The 17,981-nt window shown below is 40.8% G+C and overlaps 1 protein-coding gene and 1 pseudogene across 1 annotated transcript; both read right to left on the bottom strand.

The window, feature by feature from the left end:
• The window catches only part of LOC139141996 (tubulin alpha-1A chain-like), a 48,173-nt pseudogene extending 40,426 nt beyond the window's left edge, over positions 1–7,747 (bottom strand).
• Positions 7,748–12,497: 4,750 nt separating this feature from the next.
• LOC139141997 (tubulin alpha-1A chain-like) lies at positions 12,498–16,344 on the bottom strand. The gene is made up of 4 exons (XM_070711779.1): positions 16,176–16,344; positions 15,507–15,729; positions 14,801–14,949; positions 12,498–13,814 (listed from the first exon to the last, which is right to left on the bottom strand). The coding sequence occupies exons 1-4, from the start codon at positions 16,176–16,178 to the stop codon at positions 12,834–12,836; spliced, it is 1,356 nt and encodes a 451-aa protein (XP_070567880.1). The 5' UTR covers positions 16,179–16,344; the 3' UTR covers positions 12,498–12,833.
• Between the last annotated feature and the right edge of the window lie 1,637 nt (positions 16,345–17,981).

Here is a 17,981-nt window from a genome sequence, read left to right on the forward strand (position 1 = left end):
TAAACTAATAATGGTAAAAAGCTTGACCCACTAGTCGACCTTGGTATAAAATTTATCACTCGAGTTTACGATGCTGAACTTGGTTTTACCCAAGTATGTTGGTTGCTAAACAATAATGTTTTGTAAAAGTATTTGTAGAAGACAGAAAAAAACCAGACAAAGCAGATAGCGTTGCCGTTCGAGTAAGTTGATCAAAAACTGAAACGATCAACTCGGATAAATATCGTAATTTATAATAGGACGGGTTCAAGTCATTTTTAAACTGAGTCTTTTGAAGGAAATCAATGTGATAATTTTATTAATTCCGCACGCCACGTAACATTTATTGTATGCAAAGTTGAATGTATCAATTCAAACGCAAAGGGTATAGACCTGGACGATTTGTCATCTTCAAAAATCTCTGTCGATTTCAAATTGAGGAAATCAACAACTTAGTTTCCTTGTTTATCCTTGTTTATTCATATAATAAAGAAATATATAAGTAAGTAAATAAATACTCAATGAATACATGTAACTGTCTATTATTTATTATTGTTCATTTAGCTCAGGAATCTCTACATCTCATATAAAATTCACATCTTTCTAAAGTATGAGTTGATAATTTTCGTAAATAGTGTCATTATAGCAATAAACAACAAACATTTTAGAAAAAAACAAACAAGTATGAAAATAGATATTTCCATTGACGAAGACGCTCCTTTAATATTTTATAGTCTAAACTGATTACCTTTTGGTGTGCGATTGAAAACTCTGTAGAGGCTGTATTGTTGTTTTTTTAACAATGTTTTCCCCAAAACGTTTTTTTCAAGTTCTAAAGCGTCTCCATACATATCGTTTTCACTTTTCTATTTTCTCTTGTGATAATCTTTACTTGTAACGTTTGAGGGAAGCAGGTATTTAAGGCAAATTTGAGAATCTTTGGGAAATTGTCTGAGAAAAATAAAAGAAAGCAGGAATATAATTTTTAAGTTCATGTTGAATCTCTATACGAACCTCGAAACTGACGATATTTAAAATTCAAAATTGCCACTATTTCTTATCTTAACTGAAGTTTATGGGTATTAAAATTCCATTAATTTTTCACAAAGACAAGAAGGTGAAATCTTGCTGAACGTCTTCAAAATAGGCTCATGCGAATACACGCAACAGATCAGCGCAGCCGATATTGTTAAACATTTGAAAGTCTGAAATTCTGTCCTCGAGTTGTATTCCACCTTTAAATGCGTAATGAATCTGGTACTTTTGGTATGAATCAACATTACATGACACTGATATTTGGTTCTTCATGTGGGTAGAATGCGCCTCGGAGCGACATATTCTGACTCTTAAAACTTTTACAACATTTTTTGGTCTACCACTTGTGGGGAATAGCTGTGAAACTCGTGTAGTAAAAGAAATTTTGTTAAAATCGAGAATTTAATGTTTTCCCATACATTTAACACAGGTATGGCGGCTATCTTGAATTTCAGATATCGGTAAATGTTAAGAAATTTGTTTCCATAGTATCAAACTTCGCATCATGACCCCTGATTTTTATTCTTGATTTTGGACTGAGAATGGTTGAAATTTCCCCTTGAAAAACTTTAAGCAAAAGTTTAAGACTCAATTTCGAGGCTCATACAACCTTGAGAGAAGGCTCAAGATTTTCGTCGGTCCAAACAAAGGCACGAGATTTAGATTACCTTCTTGATGAAGACGTTTTTGTGACAAAATTATTTCAAAGTGTTGTCCAAGCATTGAAGGTACGTAGGCCTGACGGTACAGAGGCCTCGGTTGGCGAGTTGAGACACGATTGTTTTGGACGTGAGAACGGTTCCTGCAGCGGGTACTTCTTATTCTATCAATTGTTTGGACTGAATGAATACCACAGTCCCATGTCACATAGGTGATTCTACATGAATTGTCCCAGCCACGCCTGACCACAATGACGCAGAGGGTTTCTATTATAGTGAGTCGTAACTGCCTTGAAGAGTTGTTCAAGGAGAAAAAACATAAGATGTGAGGCGCTGTTAGGTATAGACTTTGTAGAGTTTTAAAACAAAGTATTTTATTGAGCTTGAGAGAGCACCAGTGGCAGGCTAAAAGTTAGACTGGACCAAATTCAAATAGGTATATCTGGTCAATGGAAGCATAGATACATTACACGTCTACCGCCGGTGAAAACTATTCATATTGTCGGTGTTATATGTCTCCATGGCAACCTCAGTAACTCTTGGCCAGGGCAGAGTTCAACCGTTGTGTTTGCTAACTAACGGTTGCATTAACAAGCAAGCGAAGATTTCAGGGTAACAGGAGGAGAAGTGAAGTCAACAAACAGCACAGAGTAAACAAGGACAATAAGTCTAACGAGCAACGACACTAACCTACTTCTACGTACATACATTGTAAGTGTAGGGCACAGACGTTATGGATCTCATCAAGATCATCGATATTTGGAGTAGAGTGCACGATAGCTTGGTTGAGATGAATATATATATATATATATATATATATATATATATATATATATATATATATATATGTATGTATGTATGTATTAATGACTATCATTAGATTTTTTATGTTTAAACAGTAGGTCTAAAGTAACATGCACTAGGCGAAATGCTTATTATTACGACAATATTTAACACATATACTTGTTCTGTACATTTGTAAATACCTAAGTATACACGTATGTAATGCACTATTACAGTGGACACTGGGTCCGCACAGGTCTGTTTTACGTATACACTTCTTCTACATAGATATACGCTACTTACATTAACGTATTGATATGTTTCATATACACAGGTATACCTTACGTAAACCACTAGTGCTGTGTACCATATACGTCCATATATGTAAATGTACTGAACGTACATCAATCATTTTGCCTAGTGATGAAAAACTATTACCTACAGGATTTTGTCAGATTAGATACAGAAATTACCATAAACATGCACTACTGCAGTAGCACAAGTAACAGATGTGTTTCAAACCAGATATTGCCGTTGTAACTGTGTTTCCTTGGAGATAGCTATCGCCATCTTCAGAAGAACTTTAACTGTCAATAAATATAGTCTAAATATTTTGATAAAATGGCTAACGAGCTTTGTACTAAATAACAAGAAGTTTGATTTACTTAATATTATATTCCACGTTTTCGTTTCTGTGATAAAATAAATGCTTAATGTGTTTCATTTTTCCAATCGGTGCTACCAAAGATTGGCAAGTTTACATGTCGTGGACATTCTTACATCGACACCAAAAAGCTAGTACATGAAAACTGTTTTTCTCCCCGAATCTAATTGCCTGTTTTCGTTGTCAATGAGGAGTTATTGAAATCTCTAACAGAGACACAAGAGGCCGATGACAACACACAATTGACTCACTGTTATCAAATCTTTGCCTTGTCACTTGGGAATGCACGTGTTTGCTTTGCTTTGGTGTTCACACGACGAAACTACAGGTTGACATTATTGCATAGGTAACTCTCAAGTTCGCATCGTGTGTCCATTGTTTGCCGAAGTAGAGTTGGGGGCTAACGCGAGGAATGTTTACTTACGCGAGTCACTTTGAAATTCCGAATCTAAGAGAATTTTATTGTTGTTCTTCTGAAGTGGAAAAGAAAGTGTGGTCTGTCTAAATCCGCGAGGAGAGAAGTGAGTCGGGGTGCTGCCGAGTGGTGGGCACAGAAACACGGCAAATAGTGTAGTCTACTCGAAAATAAAGAGAGAATGGCGAAGTGGCAGTCATATTAGAGAGCTATGCATACAATGAGATCAAAATTTTGACAGTTGGAACACACAAAAGTTGAGATGCGAACTTCTTTTGTATCTGTTCGATTGTGTTTTGTACATAGCTCATCCGTATCAGTGACCTTGCTACCGACAGCTCTGACCACTTTCACAAGGTCATTCCCCCACTCAGCAACTGTACATGCGGGCTGAAGTCTGAAAAGTCAACCTTTACAACGGACATGAAATATGCCGAGCACTGTCTTTAAGAGGCTGTAAGTACGTGACAAGATTAATATATTTATAGGAGACTTACGCCTACTGACTCAAGATTCTGGCATGGTAACATGGCGTGACAATATTACACTCACGACAGACAGACTCAAAGTTTGACCGATGCAGGGGACCTCATAACGTAATTCATGTAGGTCAGCCTTGGCTTCATTCACCTATGGCAATTTGAAGTCACATTACACTTAAATTAGTCTCAAATTTTACATGAGATAACGGTAAAGTAGTATTTTGGTCGACGATTAAATCTATTTTAGGTTTGCATGCACTCTGCCAAAATAATGATAATATGGGTTGAGTACTCTCCTGAATACAGCATTGATGCCGAAAGCGCCAAGTTTTCCATTATTATTCTGGCACATGACACGCTGTACCTTGTCCAAATCACCACCTGGTATAACGGTTGGTGGTTGGTAGTTGTTACCCACTTGTTGAACTACCAGTTGAACACAAATATGTCTTTCTGTCTGTCTTTCTGTTTTTGTGCCTGCATGTATGTCTATTCATACCTGTCTATGTTTCTGCTCTCTCTCTCTCTCTCTCTCTCTCTCTCTCTCTCTCTCTCTCTCTCTCTCTCTCTCTCACACACACAAATACACTGGAAGTGATGAAGACGGAAACGAACAACTATGATTGCGATGCAACGCAGTTTTATTCGGGGGTTTTATATTATCCTGTACAAAAAAGGGCTAATATTTGTGGTTAATCTACAAGCATTGTCGAGGGGAACTTTTTTAATTGCGGAAAAATGCTAGTAGACAACGTTCTCTGGCAAGTCTCTTTACCAATTCATGATGAATTACAGTTTCTCAGGTATATTATATTCAGTTTCGTTTTAATTTAGAAGGAGCGAGGGGGCAATTGCACAAGATGATGACTGCACTCGTGTGTCGATTGCTTTATTTGGTTCTTTGTTGTATCTATTAGTTTTGGGTCTAATATTCCTCGCCCTCTTCTTCGCCTTCACCCTCGACGGAGTCGACACCGACTTCTTCGTAGTCCTTCTCCAGAGCTGCCAAATCTTCACGGGCCTCGGAGAATTCACCTTCCTCCATACCCTCACCCACGTACCAGTGGACGAAAGCACGCTTGGCGTACATCAAGTCGAACTTGTGGTCAAGACGAGCCCAGGCCTCGGCGATGGCTGTGGTGTTGCTCAACATGCAGACGGCACGCTGTACCTTGGCCAAGTCACCACCTGGTACAACGGTTGGTGGTTGGTAGTTGATACCCACTTTGAAACCGGTTGGGCACCAGTCGACGAACTGGATGGTACGTTTGGTCTTGATGGTGGCGATGGCTGCATTGACGTCTTTTGGTACAACATCACCACGGTACAACATACAGCAGGCCATGTACTTGCCGTGACGTGGGTCGCATTTTACCATCTGGTTGGCTGGCTCGAAGCAGGCATTGGTGATTTCAGCGACAGACAACTGCTCATGATAGGCCTTCTCGGCAGAGATGACTGGTGCATAGGTAGCCAATGGGAAGTGGATACGTGGGTAGGGCACCAAGTTGGTCTGGAACTCTGTCAAGTCGACGTTGAGGGCACCATCGAAACGCAGAGATGCGGTGATGGAGGAGACGATCTGGCCAATCAGACGGTTCAAGTTGGTGTAGGTTGGACGCTCGATGTCAAGATTACGACGACAGATATCGTAGATGGCTTCGTTGTCAACCATGAAAGCACAGTCAGAGTGCTCCAAGGTGGTATGTGTGGTCAAGATGGAGTTGTAGGGTTCAACCACTGCAGTGGAGATCTGTGGAGCTGGGTAGACGGCAAACTCCAGCTTGGATTTCTTACCATAGTCAACAGACAGACGTTCCATCAACAGGGAAGAGAATCCAGAACCGGTACCACCACCGAAGCTGTGGAAAAGTAGGAAACCTTGGAGACCGGTACATTGGTCAGCCTGGAAAAAATGAGTTAGAAATTTCAACACTATTTTCATAATTTTCTTCACTGATAATGTAGCACCGACGCATTTAGTAATATGAAACTCTGATAACAAGAATTGAATGCGGCATGTGAAGTTATTCATCATTTCTCAAACGAAAAAGAGCCTGCTAGTATTGAAAAATAATAAACGTAGGCGAGGGCCGATTCTTCTTCAAAGACGTCAACAAGGGCTTCTTGAATACAGTAGCGGCATTGTCCACTAGTCTCTGCAGACAACAATAATTTTTACAATTCAACAGTTTAGTGGCAGCAGTCCAATTTGAAGGGAGCAAATAACACAGGGGACAATGATTTGTGAGATTCCTCTATCGGTGAGAAACTTCTTCAATAAGTCTTTCAAGCTGACAGTTTAACTGCAAATGAGAGTGTATGACGCACTGTCCAAGTAAGGCCCTCAGCATTTCAATATACCGATATAAAGAAGTAATGTAAGTTTCTATTCAGGTCAATGTTCAGTCTCGCTGACCTGCACAAAGGGTCAATTTTTTTCAAGTGTAAACATGTTACACTGTGCAAGAATCGTTTATGTTTCGGTATTAGCCCTGCGTACGATGCTGTGTGTTCCGCTACAGCTAATCGCCCCGCTCACCACAAGCTTGTGGTGAGCGGGGCGATTAGAGCATCGTACGCAGGGCTAGCTTCGGTATCTGCATTTTAATGTCATCGGTGGGCCTGAATCGCTGCGGCCGCCGCTCTCTGTGATAAACCCGCTTTGAGGTCCGGGCAATAAAGCATGGAACGTTTCAGAGACTTGAATGATGGCAAATCTCACCAGTTTTCGTACTCTGTCCAGGACCAGGTCGATGATTTCCTTACCAATGGTGTAGTGACCACGGGCATAGTTGTTGGCGGCGTCTTCCTTGCCGGTGATCAGCTGCTCAGGGTGGAAAAGCTGACGGTATGTGCCGGTACGCACCTCATCTGAAAGGCAAAAAAAGCGGCAGTGATTAATATTTTAAGAGACCGATTGGAATTGTAAATAAAAAAATTAGCGATGCATAAAATTGCAGGATAAATAGCTTTAAGAATATTTACCAATGACTGTTGGTTCCAAGTCGACGAAGACGGCACGGGGGACGTGCTTGCCGGCACCGGTCTCGCTGAAGAAGGTGTTGAAGGAGTCGTCACCGCCACCGATGGTCTTGTCACTTGGCATCTGACCGTCAGGCTGGATACCATGCTCCAGGCAGTACAACTCCCAGCAGGCATTACCGATCTGGACACCGGCTTGGCCGATATGGATGGAGATACATTCACGCTGTGAAGGCGAAAAGTTGTCATCATGATGTATTGTCAAGACAGCATCTTAAGAACTTTTTGGCCGAGAATTTCCGCGAAGTTGGGTTTCATTTCCATGCACCTAGACAATCATGAAGGCACGTTTTGTACCTTCCTGTTTTCATTTGAGATACATTCAAGTATTCAAAATTCTTCTGGACATATTCATTGCCAGATAGCCGGGGTAAACATATTGGCACATAAATGATCTGCTGGAAGGTACGTCTATTCAGCGTATCGCTATTACATCAAGTAACCTATGCACCTTGTAAAACAACAGGCAGGTGTTCATTTCTGCCTGAAAAGTAAACTAACACGTGATATGAGAGTAAGATGAATAAGATTTTCACATACTTACCATGTTTGGTTGGTAAGAGGTACAGACAACGTCCGAATCTGTTGAGGAGGAGGGGTTAGAGTGTGTCTTACGTTGACCGTGAGTTGTCGGCTTCGCAAGAGCTATTGATATTACAACAGTGGAGAGTGGCCCTCTTATACGAATTTTCGTTGCTGGTTGCCTGACAACAGTATTTTGAGCCTCGAGATTGGGCCCTTTGCATCACGTGACCATGATGTCATGCCGTTCCTAGGATTTGTGAAGTTTATGAACTTTTAAGGTATATGGGCACATTCATTCGCATCGCCAATCACATCAGTTCTTGTGGTGTGCAGTGTGACCCTTGACCCGGTTAGCCATTCTTACAAGCCCAATTGTGGCCGAGGTAAATAGAAAGGGGAAAGGTCCCTTTTTTCACACGCCATCTTAATGGTGAAGGTACCTCTATTGTAAGCCCAGGGTCGTTGGTAGCGTGAAGGGCTATTTGACTTAGAATAAACTTAGGTTAGGGTCAGACTCGGCTGGAGATTTGCCAAAGCTTAATTTCCAAAATGGCAAACTTTTCAATTTGGAATGGTCCAAAAATATGATACAAGATGCATCCAATATTACTCTCAGGCGCTACAACTGATTTGTACAGTAGTTTTTTCGGCCAAAGTGATTTTTCAGAAAAAAATTCCCGCAGTTTTTTTCATTGTTTTCATTTGTTTGGATGCCTTGGGCCTGACGTGTTTTTTTCTATAAAATCTGGTGCTCAACCCTACCTTGTTTTCTTTCGAAAATTCTTGATAAGGTTTCAAATAACGCCAAAGTGAACTGTTGAAAGTCTGATCACGTCTGTACACATATCTTAACCCTTTTATCGACCGAGTACCATTGTAAGACAACATTGTACCAGACAGGGATGAGCGATACACCAGGGATCAAATCGTGATCTTTCTAAATGCAGTAACGAGCAGTGTCAGTATAGCCCTGACTAGCCACTTAAGGCGAATTGCATGCCAGCCCAATTCACATTGATTTGTAGCCCAGCATTATTTGGTTGTTCGGTAAGAAAACCCCGATGTTTTCGACGATCGATTTTATGAGGGAGTTAAAATGTCACTGTGACTGACACGCCAGTCGCGGACGTAATTGATTACTATGATTTGAAGTTTGACTTCGGAAATCGCCGTGAAAGAAGCAGAAAGAAGAATGAAATGAGAATGTTTCACCAGGTAATAATCTGTGGAGAAACATCGATATGGATCGCCGTAGAAAATCGATTAATCAAAAGTGAACTTATAACGTCACCATACTCAAGAAAGTGACCTCTGCCCACAACGACGCCAGTGCAGAAGAAGAGTGCGCTCTCCGTGGTCTGCATAACAGAATATCACACAAAACAGGTTTACACGATTAAAACTGCATGTATTAACGCACACACAAACTTTCTTAATTGGGTAGGGTAACAATTGGGTAATAAAGAGACTTAACTGTCATCATGCACGTGATATTGGTGAAACACCAATACCGATACAAAGTCGCCAATGCAAGGAGATAATACGAGTAAATAATTATGAAGTGAATATTAAAAGCCATAAATAAATTTACAACAGTGCTGGAGTACGATTAAGAATATGGCTGAAATATATAAATGACATTTTCGCTGACCAAAGCCATGGCTGTTCACCAACCTTTACCACTTTTTAATGTCTTGAAAATAACTGTCGAATGTTTCTTATCATGTAAATCTATCTTAGTTGTTCAGTATTCTGTGATTTACTTGTGACCGATAAAATTTACTTAATTTTGGTCCCGACACTGTAATTTATTTTGGAAAAATTGGTCCACATCAATAGCGTTTCTCTAGTATAGCTATCGGACGCTTTTGGTTTTTACCTCGAATAATATTTACTTATCAGTAATCTGAATTTGTGTGAGACTTGTTAATGCAGGTATGAGAAGAAAATCTATCTATTTAAAGGTGTCATTTGAAAATTTAATTTCGATCTTCCGTTTTGAATTAAAATACAAAGTTTGTCCTCTGAGTAACATGGATCATCTTGATGTGTAATGCTTCACGATTTTTACAACCATGCAACGGTTTTGTTATATATGTTAGGTGTTCTGTATCAGCTGTGTATTCCCGAACAAGTTGACATTGTAATAAACTACCTAACTTTCTACCATCTATTTGTCTGAGTGGCCCGCACACTGTCGCACCACAGGGCCTGGCGAGAATTATTAGTGTAGCAGTTATGAATATGATCAATAAATGTCTTGTATTAAACTTTTTTTCATTATACAAGCCTTACCTGTGTCCAGTGTGTGCCTATTACTTTACGCTAGCTATCCCTGTATAGTATTTCAAAGAAAACAGTCTATATCTGTTAATTGCCCTCCCTAATCCCCTTCATTAATTTGTTCTGCCGATCACTGACGCGAGGGCTTATCGCCCAGACCAAATAACTCGTTAGCAGCTCATAAGGTCCGTCTACTACCTTATGAGCTGCTAACGAGTTATTTGGTCTGGGCGATAAGCCCTCGCGTCAGTGATCGGCAGAACAAATTAATGAAGGGGATTAGGGAGGGCAATTAACAGATATAGACTGTTTTCTTTGAAATACTATACAGGGATAGCTAGCGTAAAGTAATAGGCACACACTGGACACAGGTAAGGCTTGTATAATGAAAAAAAGTTTAATACAAGACATTTATTGATCATATTCATAACTGCTACACTAATAATTCTCGCCAGGCCCTGTGGTCGCACTGCCGCCTGTTACCAAATCACACTTTGCTCTGAGCAACGGAGATGTAAATAAAGGACAACACGCAAAAACCATACATTGTAAAAAGGAGCCACAATACAGACAGAGCGTTATCGTACAGTACAAACTCTAGATCTGAGAGGGGCGACAAAGGCATGACAAAGGCGACGCAGACGTTTGTATAAGAGATAAAAACTTGTCTATACTCAAGTTCAACGCAATGTTAATTTTGTATCTTTTCACAACGAATTTAAATAGAGAGCAGAGATCAACCCATGTGTATGCTAAGAGTTACTATATTCTATTGTTAACAGGCGTGTCCGGTGGGCAAGTAGTGACTTTGGTGTCAAAGACGACGGTGAAAACAAATTGTACTGGACAAACAAATACAACGAGTCCACAAATCCACGACGCTAACCTATGTCCGAGGAAAGAAGAGCCCGGAATTCCAAAACTTAACTCTGGTTAGTCCAAGCACACTGTACTTCCACCAAATGGTGATTGTAACTCAGGGCAACTACTGCTTTTTGTACAAAACACAAGATTGTCGTGCAGTTGTAAAACCAGAGCAGCCATTTTGATTCAAAGGCTACGCTCTTCTTCTCTTGAGATCAGAAAATGAAATGTTGACATCCACGAGAGTGTAGGCACTGTTTTAGACAGCGTGCCCAGTTTAGCTATAGAAAAACTATCAAAGCCAATCTAATTTGAAAAACGGATGATTTTGATGATAAGTTTGTAACGTCTTCATGGTCTACAGGAGAGTTGTTGCAATTTTTAAAATGACCACATGTTACAGGAACACTGTGCTGGCATAGGGTGAATATGCCTGATTCTGCATTTTGAAACAGACGAGTAAAAAAAGGACAGACTTTTTGTCAAAATTCCCAAGAAAGGGATGGAAGTTGTCATTTCTGTTAGTTTGAAGTGAAGGTCAGTTATATGTACAAAAGTAGATATGGGACGCATGGTTCAAAGACAGAGACTGCGACGAATTCTGAGGTTTATTACACCATGGAATGGAAACTCCCAAAATGGTTGTATGTGTTAGTCGTCACGTAGCGCTGACGTAATTACACCATACAGTGTCCAGTGCGTTCTTCAATGGTCTATCATTTAATTGGAAAGAAAGTCATATTTTCACATTGCGTGCATGATCCCGGGCCGTAAACAACATCGCCAACCAACAATCCATTGATAACAATCAGGTGCGGATGGAGTTGTGCTTCTTCTTGTTTATTCCGTCACCTGTCCGCAGAGTGTTACTAACCACTCTACAAATTTCACCCTCTCCTTCAATGGGGGATCTGTTCCCTGCACTTGAGCCATTTTTGTTCGGAATTTAGACAAGTAGGAACGCGTATAAACTCTTACAGCCGACGTGAAAGCAATCTATGAGAGGTGTACAATTTACGGGAAACAGGACATCTATAGCTAAAGGCAGGGCTTGGTCTGACAAACACTGGATACGGCCATATCGACAAGTAGTGCAGTTACAATATACATAGATAGTCGAGGGGGTATCTTTCTCAGTACTAATAGACAACGGGACGGATGAGGGCGCGGTATCTCTATGAGGTTCGTGCGATGACTTATTAAACCTGCAATAGTTATTTTGATAGTTCCATGATGCAGTGCGTGCTAGGGTACACAAAGCGTACATTAGTTATAGAACTTTTTTGGCGTAGGGTAAACTAGGAATATGTTAAATTATAAAACACTATGGCAGGTTACACCCTGGCCTACATTTTCATTGCCGATGGATACAAAATACATTAGGCATTTTTAGGCATTGCAAATTTGTGTCATTCTTGTATAACAAACCGTTGTACGACACAACATCAGTATGTTATTGTTCTTTTTGCGTATGTATACGATGTTTAATATGGTCACAGCGATGCATTGTTGGATAACCAAGAAAAGGCCTATACATTCGAATTAGTAAAACACTGTAAGCTGGCAAAAGCACATTGTATTTGGTGCAACTCCCCCTTAACCTCAGGCGTTTGTAGTTCGACTGTGTCTGGCCGACGGCGCCCTCTACACACACACACACACACACACACACACACACACACACACACACTCTCTCTCTCTCTCTCTCTCTCTCTCTCTCTCTCTCTCTCTCTCTCTCTGAAAAATGATGGAAACTTATATAGTAACAGTGGTATAAAAACAAGTTTATTAAGTGTGAACCTACATATTCCGTTTTACCTAGGAAGACTGGAAATTAAAATTTGACCAAGGCCAAAAATGTCCAGTGGTCCGTTCATCTAACCACCACTTCCTCCAATAGCCGGTAACTTGGCAAAACTGTTTGCATCTCCTTTAACCATTAGCACTTCATCTATGCCTAGACTATAGTCTTACAGTGGATGGGGATTCTCAAGTAGTATTCTTTTCTGCATGTCTAGAATGTAAATGCGGATATATCTATACTTAATCGTTGCATTGCAGTACTGTTTCTATTGAAGTTTGCTCTCACGATGATTGTTTTAATACTCCTCGCCCTCTTCTTCGCCTTCACCCTCGACGGAGTCGACACCGACTTCTTCGTAGTCCTTCTCCAGAGCTGCCAAATCTTCACGGGCCTCGGAGAATTCACCTTCCTCCATACCCTCACCCACGTACCAGTGGACGAAAGCACGCTTGGCGTACATCAAGTCGAACTTGTGGTCAAGACGAGCCCAGGCCTCGGCGATGGCTGTGGTGTTGCTCAACATGCAGACGGCACGCTGTACCTTGGCCAAGTCACCACCTGGTACAACGGTTGGTGGTTGGTAGTTGATACCCACCTTGAAACCAGTTGGACACCAGTCGACGAACTGGATGGTACGTTTGGTCTTGATGGTGGCGATGGCTGCATTGACGTCTTTTGGTACAACATCACCACGGTACAACATACAGCAGGCCATGTACTTGCCGTGACGTGGGTCGCATTTTACCATCTGGTTGGCTGGTTCGAAGCAGGCATTGGTGATTTCAGCGACAGACAACTGCTCATGGTAGGCCTTCTCGGCAGAGATGACTGGTGCATAGGTAGCCAGGGGGAAGTGGATACGTGGGTAGGGCACCAAGTTGGTCTGGAACTCTGTCAAGTCGACGTTGAGGGCACCATCGAAACGCAGAGATGCGGTGATGGAGGAGACGATCTGGCCAATCAGACGGTTCAAGTTAGTGTAGGTTGGACGCTCGATGTCAAGATTACGACGACAGATATCGTAGATGGCTTCGTTGTCAACCATGAAAGCACAGTCAGAGTGCTCCAAGGTGGTATGTGTGGTCAAGATGGAGTTGTAGGGTTCAACCACTGCAGTGGAGACCTGTGGAGCTGGGTAGACGGCAAACTCCAGCTTGGATTTCTTACCATAGTCAACAGACAGACGTTCCATCAACAGGGAAGCAAATCCAGAACCGGTGCCACCACCGAAGCTGTGGAAGATCAAGAAACCTTGGAGGCCGGTACATTGGTCAGCCTGAAATTGACAAAGAAAAGCTGTTCAGAACAGTTTTGAAAAGTTGAGAATTTCTTCTGGAAAATATATTTGTCGATACCAAAAGTGGCACAATAGCCTATTCCCTAACGCTATGCGTATTTATGTATATTACATCAGTCGACCTTAGCTAGCTTTTGACAGTGAGCACACATTTAAGGAATTTGGTGTGGACTGAATGCACTGCTTTTAGCACATATATTGTTTTGCATAGGACTAATTGTATTTTTCAAATGATATTTGTATGTTCGGAAACCCTGGGTAGGTTTAACTTGGACATTAAATTATTAAAAGTAGGAACTTTCTGACAACTTTAATCTCGACATTGTTATCTTGGTATCAAAATCTCTGTGTACGGAGTATGAAATGTCAAGCGAAGTACGAACACTGTAAGCTGGCTTCATTCTGTTGCCGGAAACCTGAATCTTTTATTTTATAAATGGAGAAAGGAAATCCCGTTTTAAGTGAGTATACCGGAAGTTTTTAAACATTTGAAGTTGCCGACCAGATATTTAGGAATGTCTGTATTGTACTTTATTCAAGCATCTCAGTTTCTATAGATACCATGTTTAACCATGTTTAACCTGCTGCTATGCTATGCTTTCTTATCAGCGTTCGTCAAACACACACACACGCACGCACACACATATTTATATGTGTGTATGTATATATATATATATATATATATATATATATATATATATATATATGTGTGTATATTCTAACTGCCCCTCGATGTCAAAAGCAGAGCATTATATACAATAAAAATTACCAGAACAAAGTACACTAACGCATATATATATATATATATATATATATATATATATATATATATTGTGTGTGTGTGTGTGTGTGTGTGTGTGTGTGTGTGTGTGTGTGTGTGTGTATGTATGTATGTATGTATGTATGTATGTATGTATGTATGTATTGCTAAATAAATACACCAAGCAGTCTTCAAATTAACTCACCAGTTTTCGTACTCTGTCCAGGACCAGGTCGATGATTTCCTTACCAATGGTGTAGTGACCACGGGCATAGTTGTTGGCGGCGTCTTCCTTGCCGGTGATCAGCTGCTCAGGGTGGAAAAGCTGACGGTATGTGCCGGTACGCACCTCATCTGAAAACGACAGAAGCGACACAGAGCCATTTGTTAAAGAGCGTATCACACATTCAGGCATATTCATAAAAACGCTCTATCTACCAGTTTATGTTGAATAATCGCTGGGTTTGCTAGTACGACCGAAAGACAGACACAACACCCTAATTTTAAATGGGTAGGAGAAATTGTCTTCTTTAGGGAATGTTGACAATAGTATGTCCATAAAGAATTTCATAATCCAACAAAGTTGACCAAAGCCCAAAGTTTAAAAGCAATTTAGTGTTCAAAGAAGTCTTTGTAGATACCTCACTGTGTGTTTTTATCGAAGAAATTTTAATTTAAAAAATTGACAAATGCAATCTTGTCTCGAATTCGTCTTTTGTAGTGGGATTAGCCATGAATCAGGGAGATAATGCATTTTTGAAGGGGTTTGTTGGACTAACCTCGACCTAAAAATGAAAACATGTCATAGGATACATGTCCCTCCAGGCTTAATGGTTTGTTCCTCTGGCCCGTTTTTTCAGCGTAACCTGTGCTCTCTGTTTATAACAGTTTTATTATCAAATGTTTATTACCGATTACTGTTGGCTCCAAGTCGACGAAGACGGAACGGGGGACGTGCTTGCCCGCACCGGTCTCGCTGAAGAAGGTGTTGAAGGAGTCGTCACCGCCACCGATGGTCTTGTCACTTGGCATCTGACCGTCAGGTTGGATACCGTGCTCCAGACAGTACAACTCCCAGCAGGCATTACCGATCTGGACACCGGCTTGACCAACGTGGATAGAAATGACTTCACGCTGTAGAAGATAAAAGTTGCAATGTCTCAATGAGATACGTCTACAGCAATCAGATGTAGGTATGGCAACGTTTCCACCTGTGCTTGTTAACAGCGAAGAACAGACAAAGGGGGAAAAGCGCAGAATATGATCATCCCATGCATTTACTGATGACTACCATATGGCTTGGAAGTCGTTGGTTCAAGAGTACTTTCTCAGTGCGAAAGATTGATTAACTAAAATAAATGCCATTCTAGATCTAATACAGCTGCAGTGTCTCAGGCTGCTCTATGGCCATGGCGAGAGCGTTGTGACAAGTTCTATGTATGGCGACTATTTCTGTTTTCCATTGTGGTAATTATTTTGATATCTGCTGCAAAATGTACGAGCATTTGCTCTACTCGACTAAACAGTCAGGAAAACAGGTCAGAACTAAAATGGACATCATAATAATATTACTACTTTACCATGATTACGGTTTCTGTCTCTTCTTCAAAATTCGGTTGACGACTTTTTAGGGACCGAAGTTCTTACGCTGACCAATCGACGTCGGTTCGGTAAGAGAGAAGTGTAGCGGGGCTCCTCAAATCCCTGGCTATATATTTGTTATCGGGGTTTCAGTTGTCGTCATGCCAATATCTCGCCTGCCTTAAGTCAGATTGGCTGACACAGTCACGTGACGACGTTGCCATGCCAACGGACAACAAGCATGCTTTCTCGATTGCCAACTTCAGATGTTTTCAATTCAAAAAATGACATATTCTTACACATACCCATCCCATACAATAAAAACTAATTGTACGATATTTAAGAAAAACCTCATTCAAGTAACGATGTTTACAGTACGTGTCAGTCAGGCTTAGAGTGCTTTGTTCGAGCGGGAAATCTGAACCTCTTGTAAATTTCTTTTATATTTCTAGCTATTATACAAGTGCGACTTGTATCGTCCCCTCACCCTGGGCGTGCAGGTCACTCTCGACGGGGTCTGGGGATTTCTTTTCATTTTCTCTTCTGTTCTGTATTCACAGACTGAAAAGTGGAGATTAAGTCGCCGCTATTCTCATTGTCTGGCACCGTCCGAGTCACGCACAACTTTTTGTTTAGGTGGGAGTGTGGCCTACTTGATTGGATTCACCATAAGAATCGAAGAATGCAGCTTACTGTGCTAGTGGACATTGTGTGAAGCTTGTAAAGTAAAGAGCATGTCATTACAAATGTCTGGGTATCGAACATAGCGATCAGAATGCGGACCAAGCCCGCCCAATTATCTTCTGGTTTTTATTAAAAATTTTACGCTCCATTTTGATTGAACGTGGGAGGCTAGAGGTCAGAAGACCGTTATTACAAAAAATCCAGCGTTGAAGGCCTGCGTTTATTTCAACTTGTGATGGTATATTAGCTATAATCGTTCGTCTGTAGCGAACGATTTGATTCAAATGGCGGCAAAATCCGCGTCATCGAATATCTCTTGGTCCTATCGTTAATGTATTTCTAAAGGATTCATGACAGCCAAACCATGGTTATGTAGCTGCCGCCACCAGCATAATTCAAATCTTATCATCTCTTTTCTGAACAACCTTACATATAATAGTCTTTTTCGAAACCCAAGTAAAATACAAAAAGAATTCACCTTCTGCTATACGGATTACACGTACACCTATTTGCTATTTGCTAAGTCGCCGGGCTGGTTGCCGATCGACAAGCCACGATATATACCATTCTTCTCGTATAGGCTCAGACGTAAACGCGCTGTGAAATTAATAGAGGTAGAGCCGCCGCCTTTGGAGTAAGAATAGACGCCGGTTATTTCTTATCCAAATGTGTAAGAGGGCTATTTCACGTCGCGCAGAAGAAAGAATGGCCATTTTTTGATCAAGGAGAAGGGGCTTGCTTTGTTTTAAAAATTCTTGTAAAAGCATTTAAGGGAGGGTTAGAATATTTTGCCAGCTATATTTTGCAAAACGTCAGCCCTGTACCCCGTATTCCTGTCAAAGTCTTTATTTTCATGCTGTTTCTGACGCAGCAATAGTAATGGTAATATTGCTGGCCTTGGTGACCTTGACTGATTTATTCCTTTTCTTGATCTGTCTGGGTGTAGAAAGTACACTTATCTTCAAACGTCAATTAATTTTACAAAGAACACAGAAATGTCAAAAAACCTATCAGACAGGTAAGTGGGTTTATATACCGTTCCCAGTACCTTAGCGATGATTGTAAACTATACGAACTTACTTTTGAAGTTTTGTAGTCTAATCCTGTATACATTGTGTACT

Source organism: Ptychodera flava, chromosome 10, assembly GCF_041260155.1.
Source record: "Ptychodera flava strain L36383 chromosome 10, AS_Pfla_20210202, whole genome shotgun sequence".
Classification (NCBI taxonomy): domain Eukaryota; kingdom Metazoa; phylum Hemichordata; class Enteropneusta; family Ptychoderidae; genus Ptychodera; species Ptychodera flava.

Bases quoted from the DNA above. Each gene is read 5' to 3' on its own strand.
- LOC139141997 (XM_070711779.1), bottom strand. The intron at 14,950-15,506 runs GTAATAAACATT...TGTCGTTTTCAG, and splicing joins CTTGGAGCCAACAGTAATCG to ATGAGGTGCGTACCGGCACA. The intron at 13,815-14,800 runs GTGAGTTAATTT...TGTCAATTTCAG, and splicing joins TGGACAGAGTACGAAAACTG to GCTGACCAATGTACCGGCCT.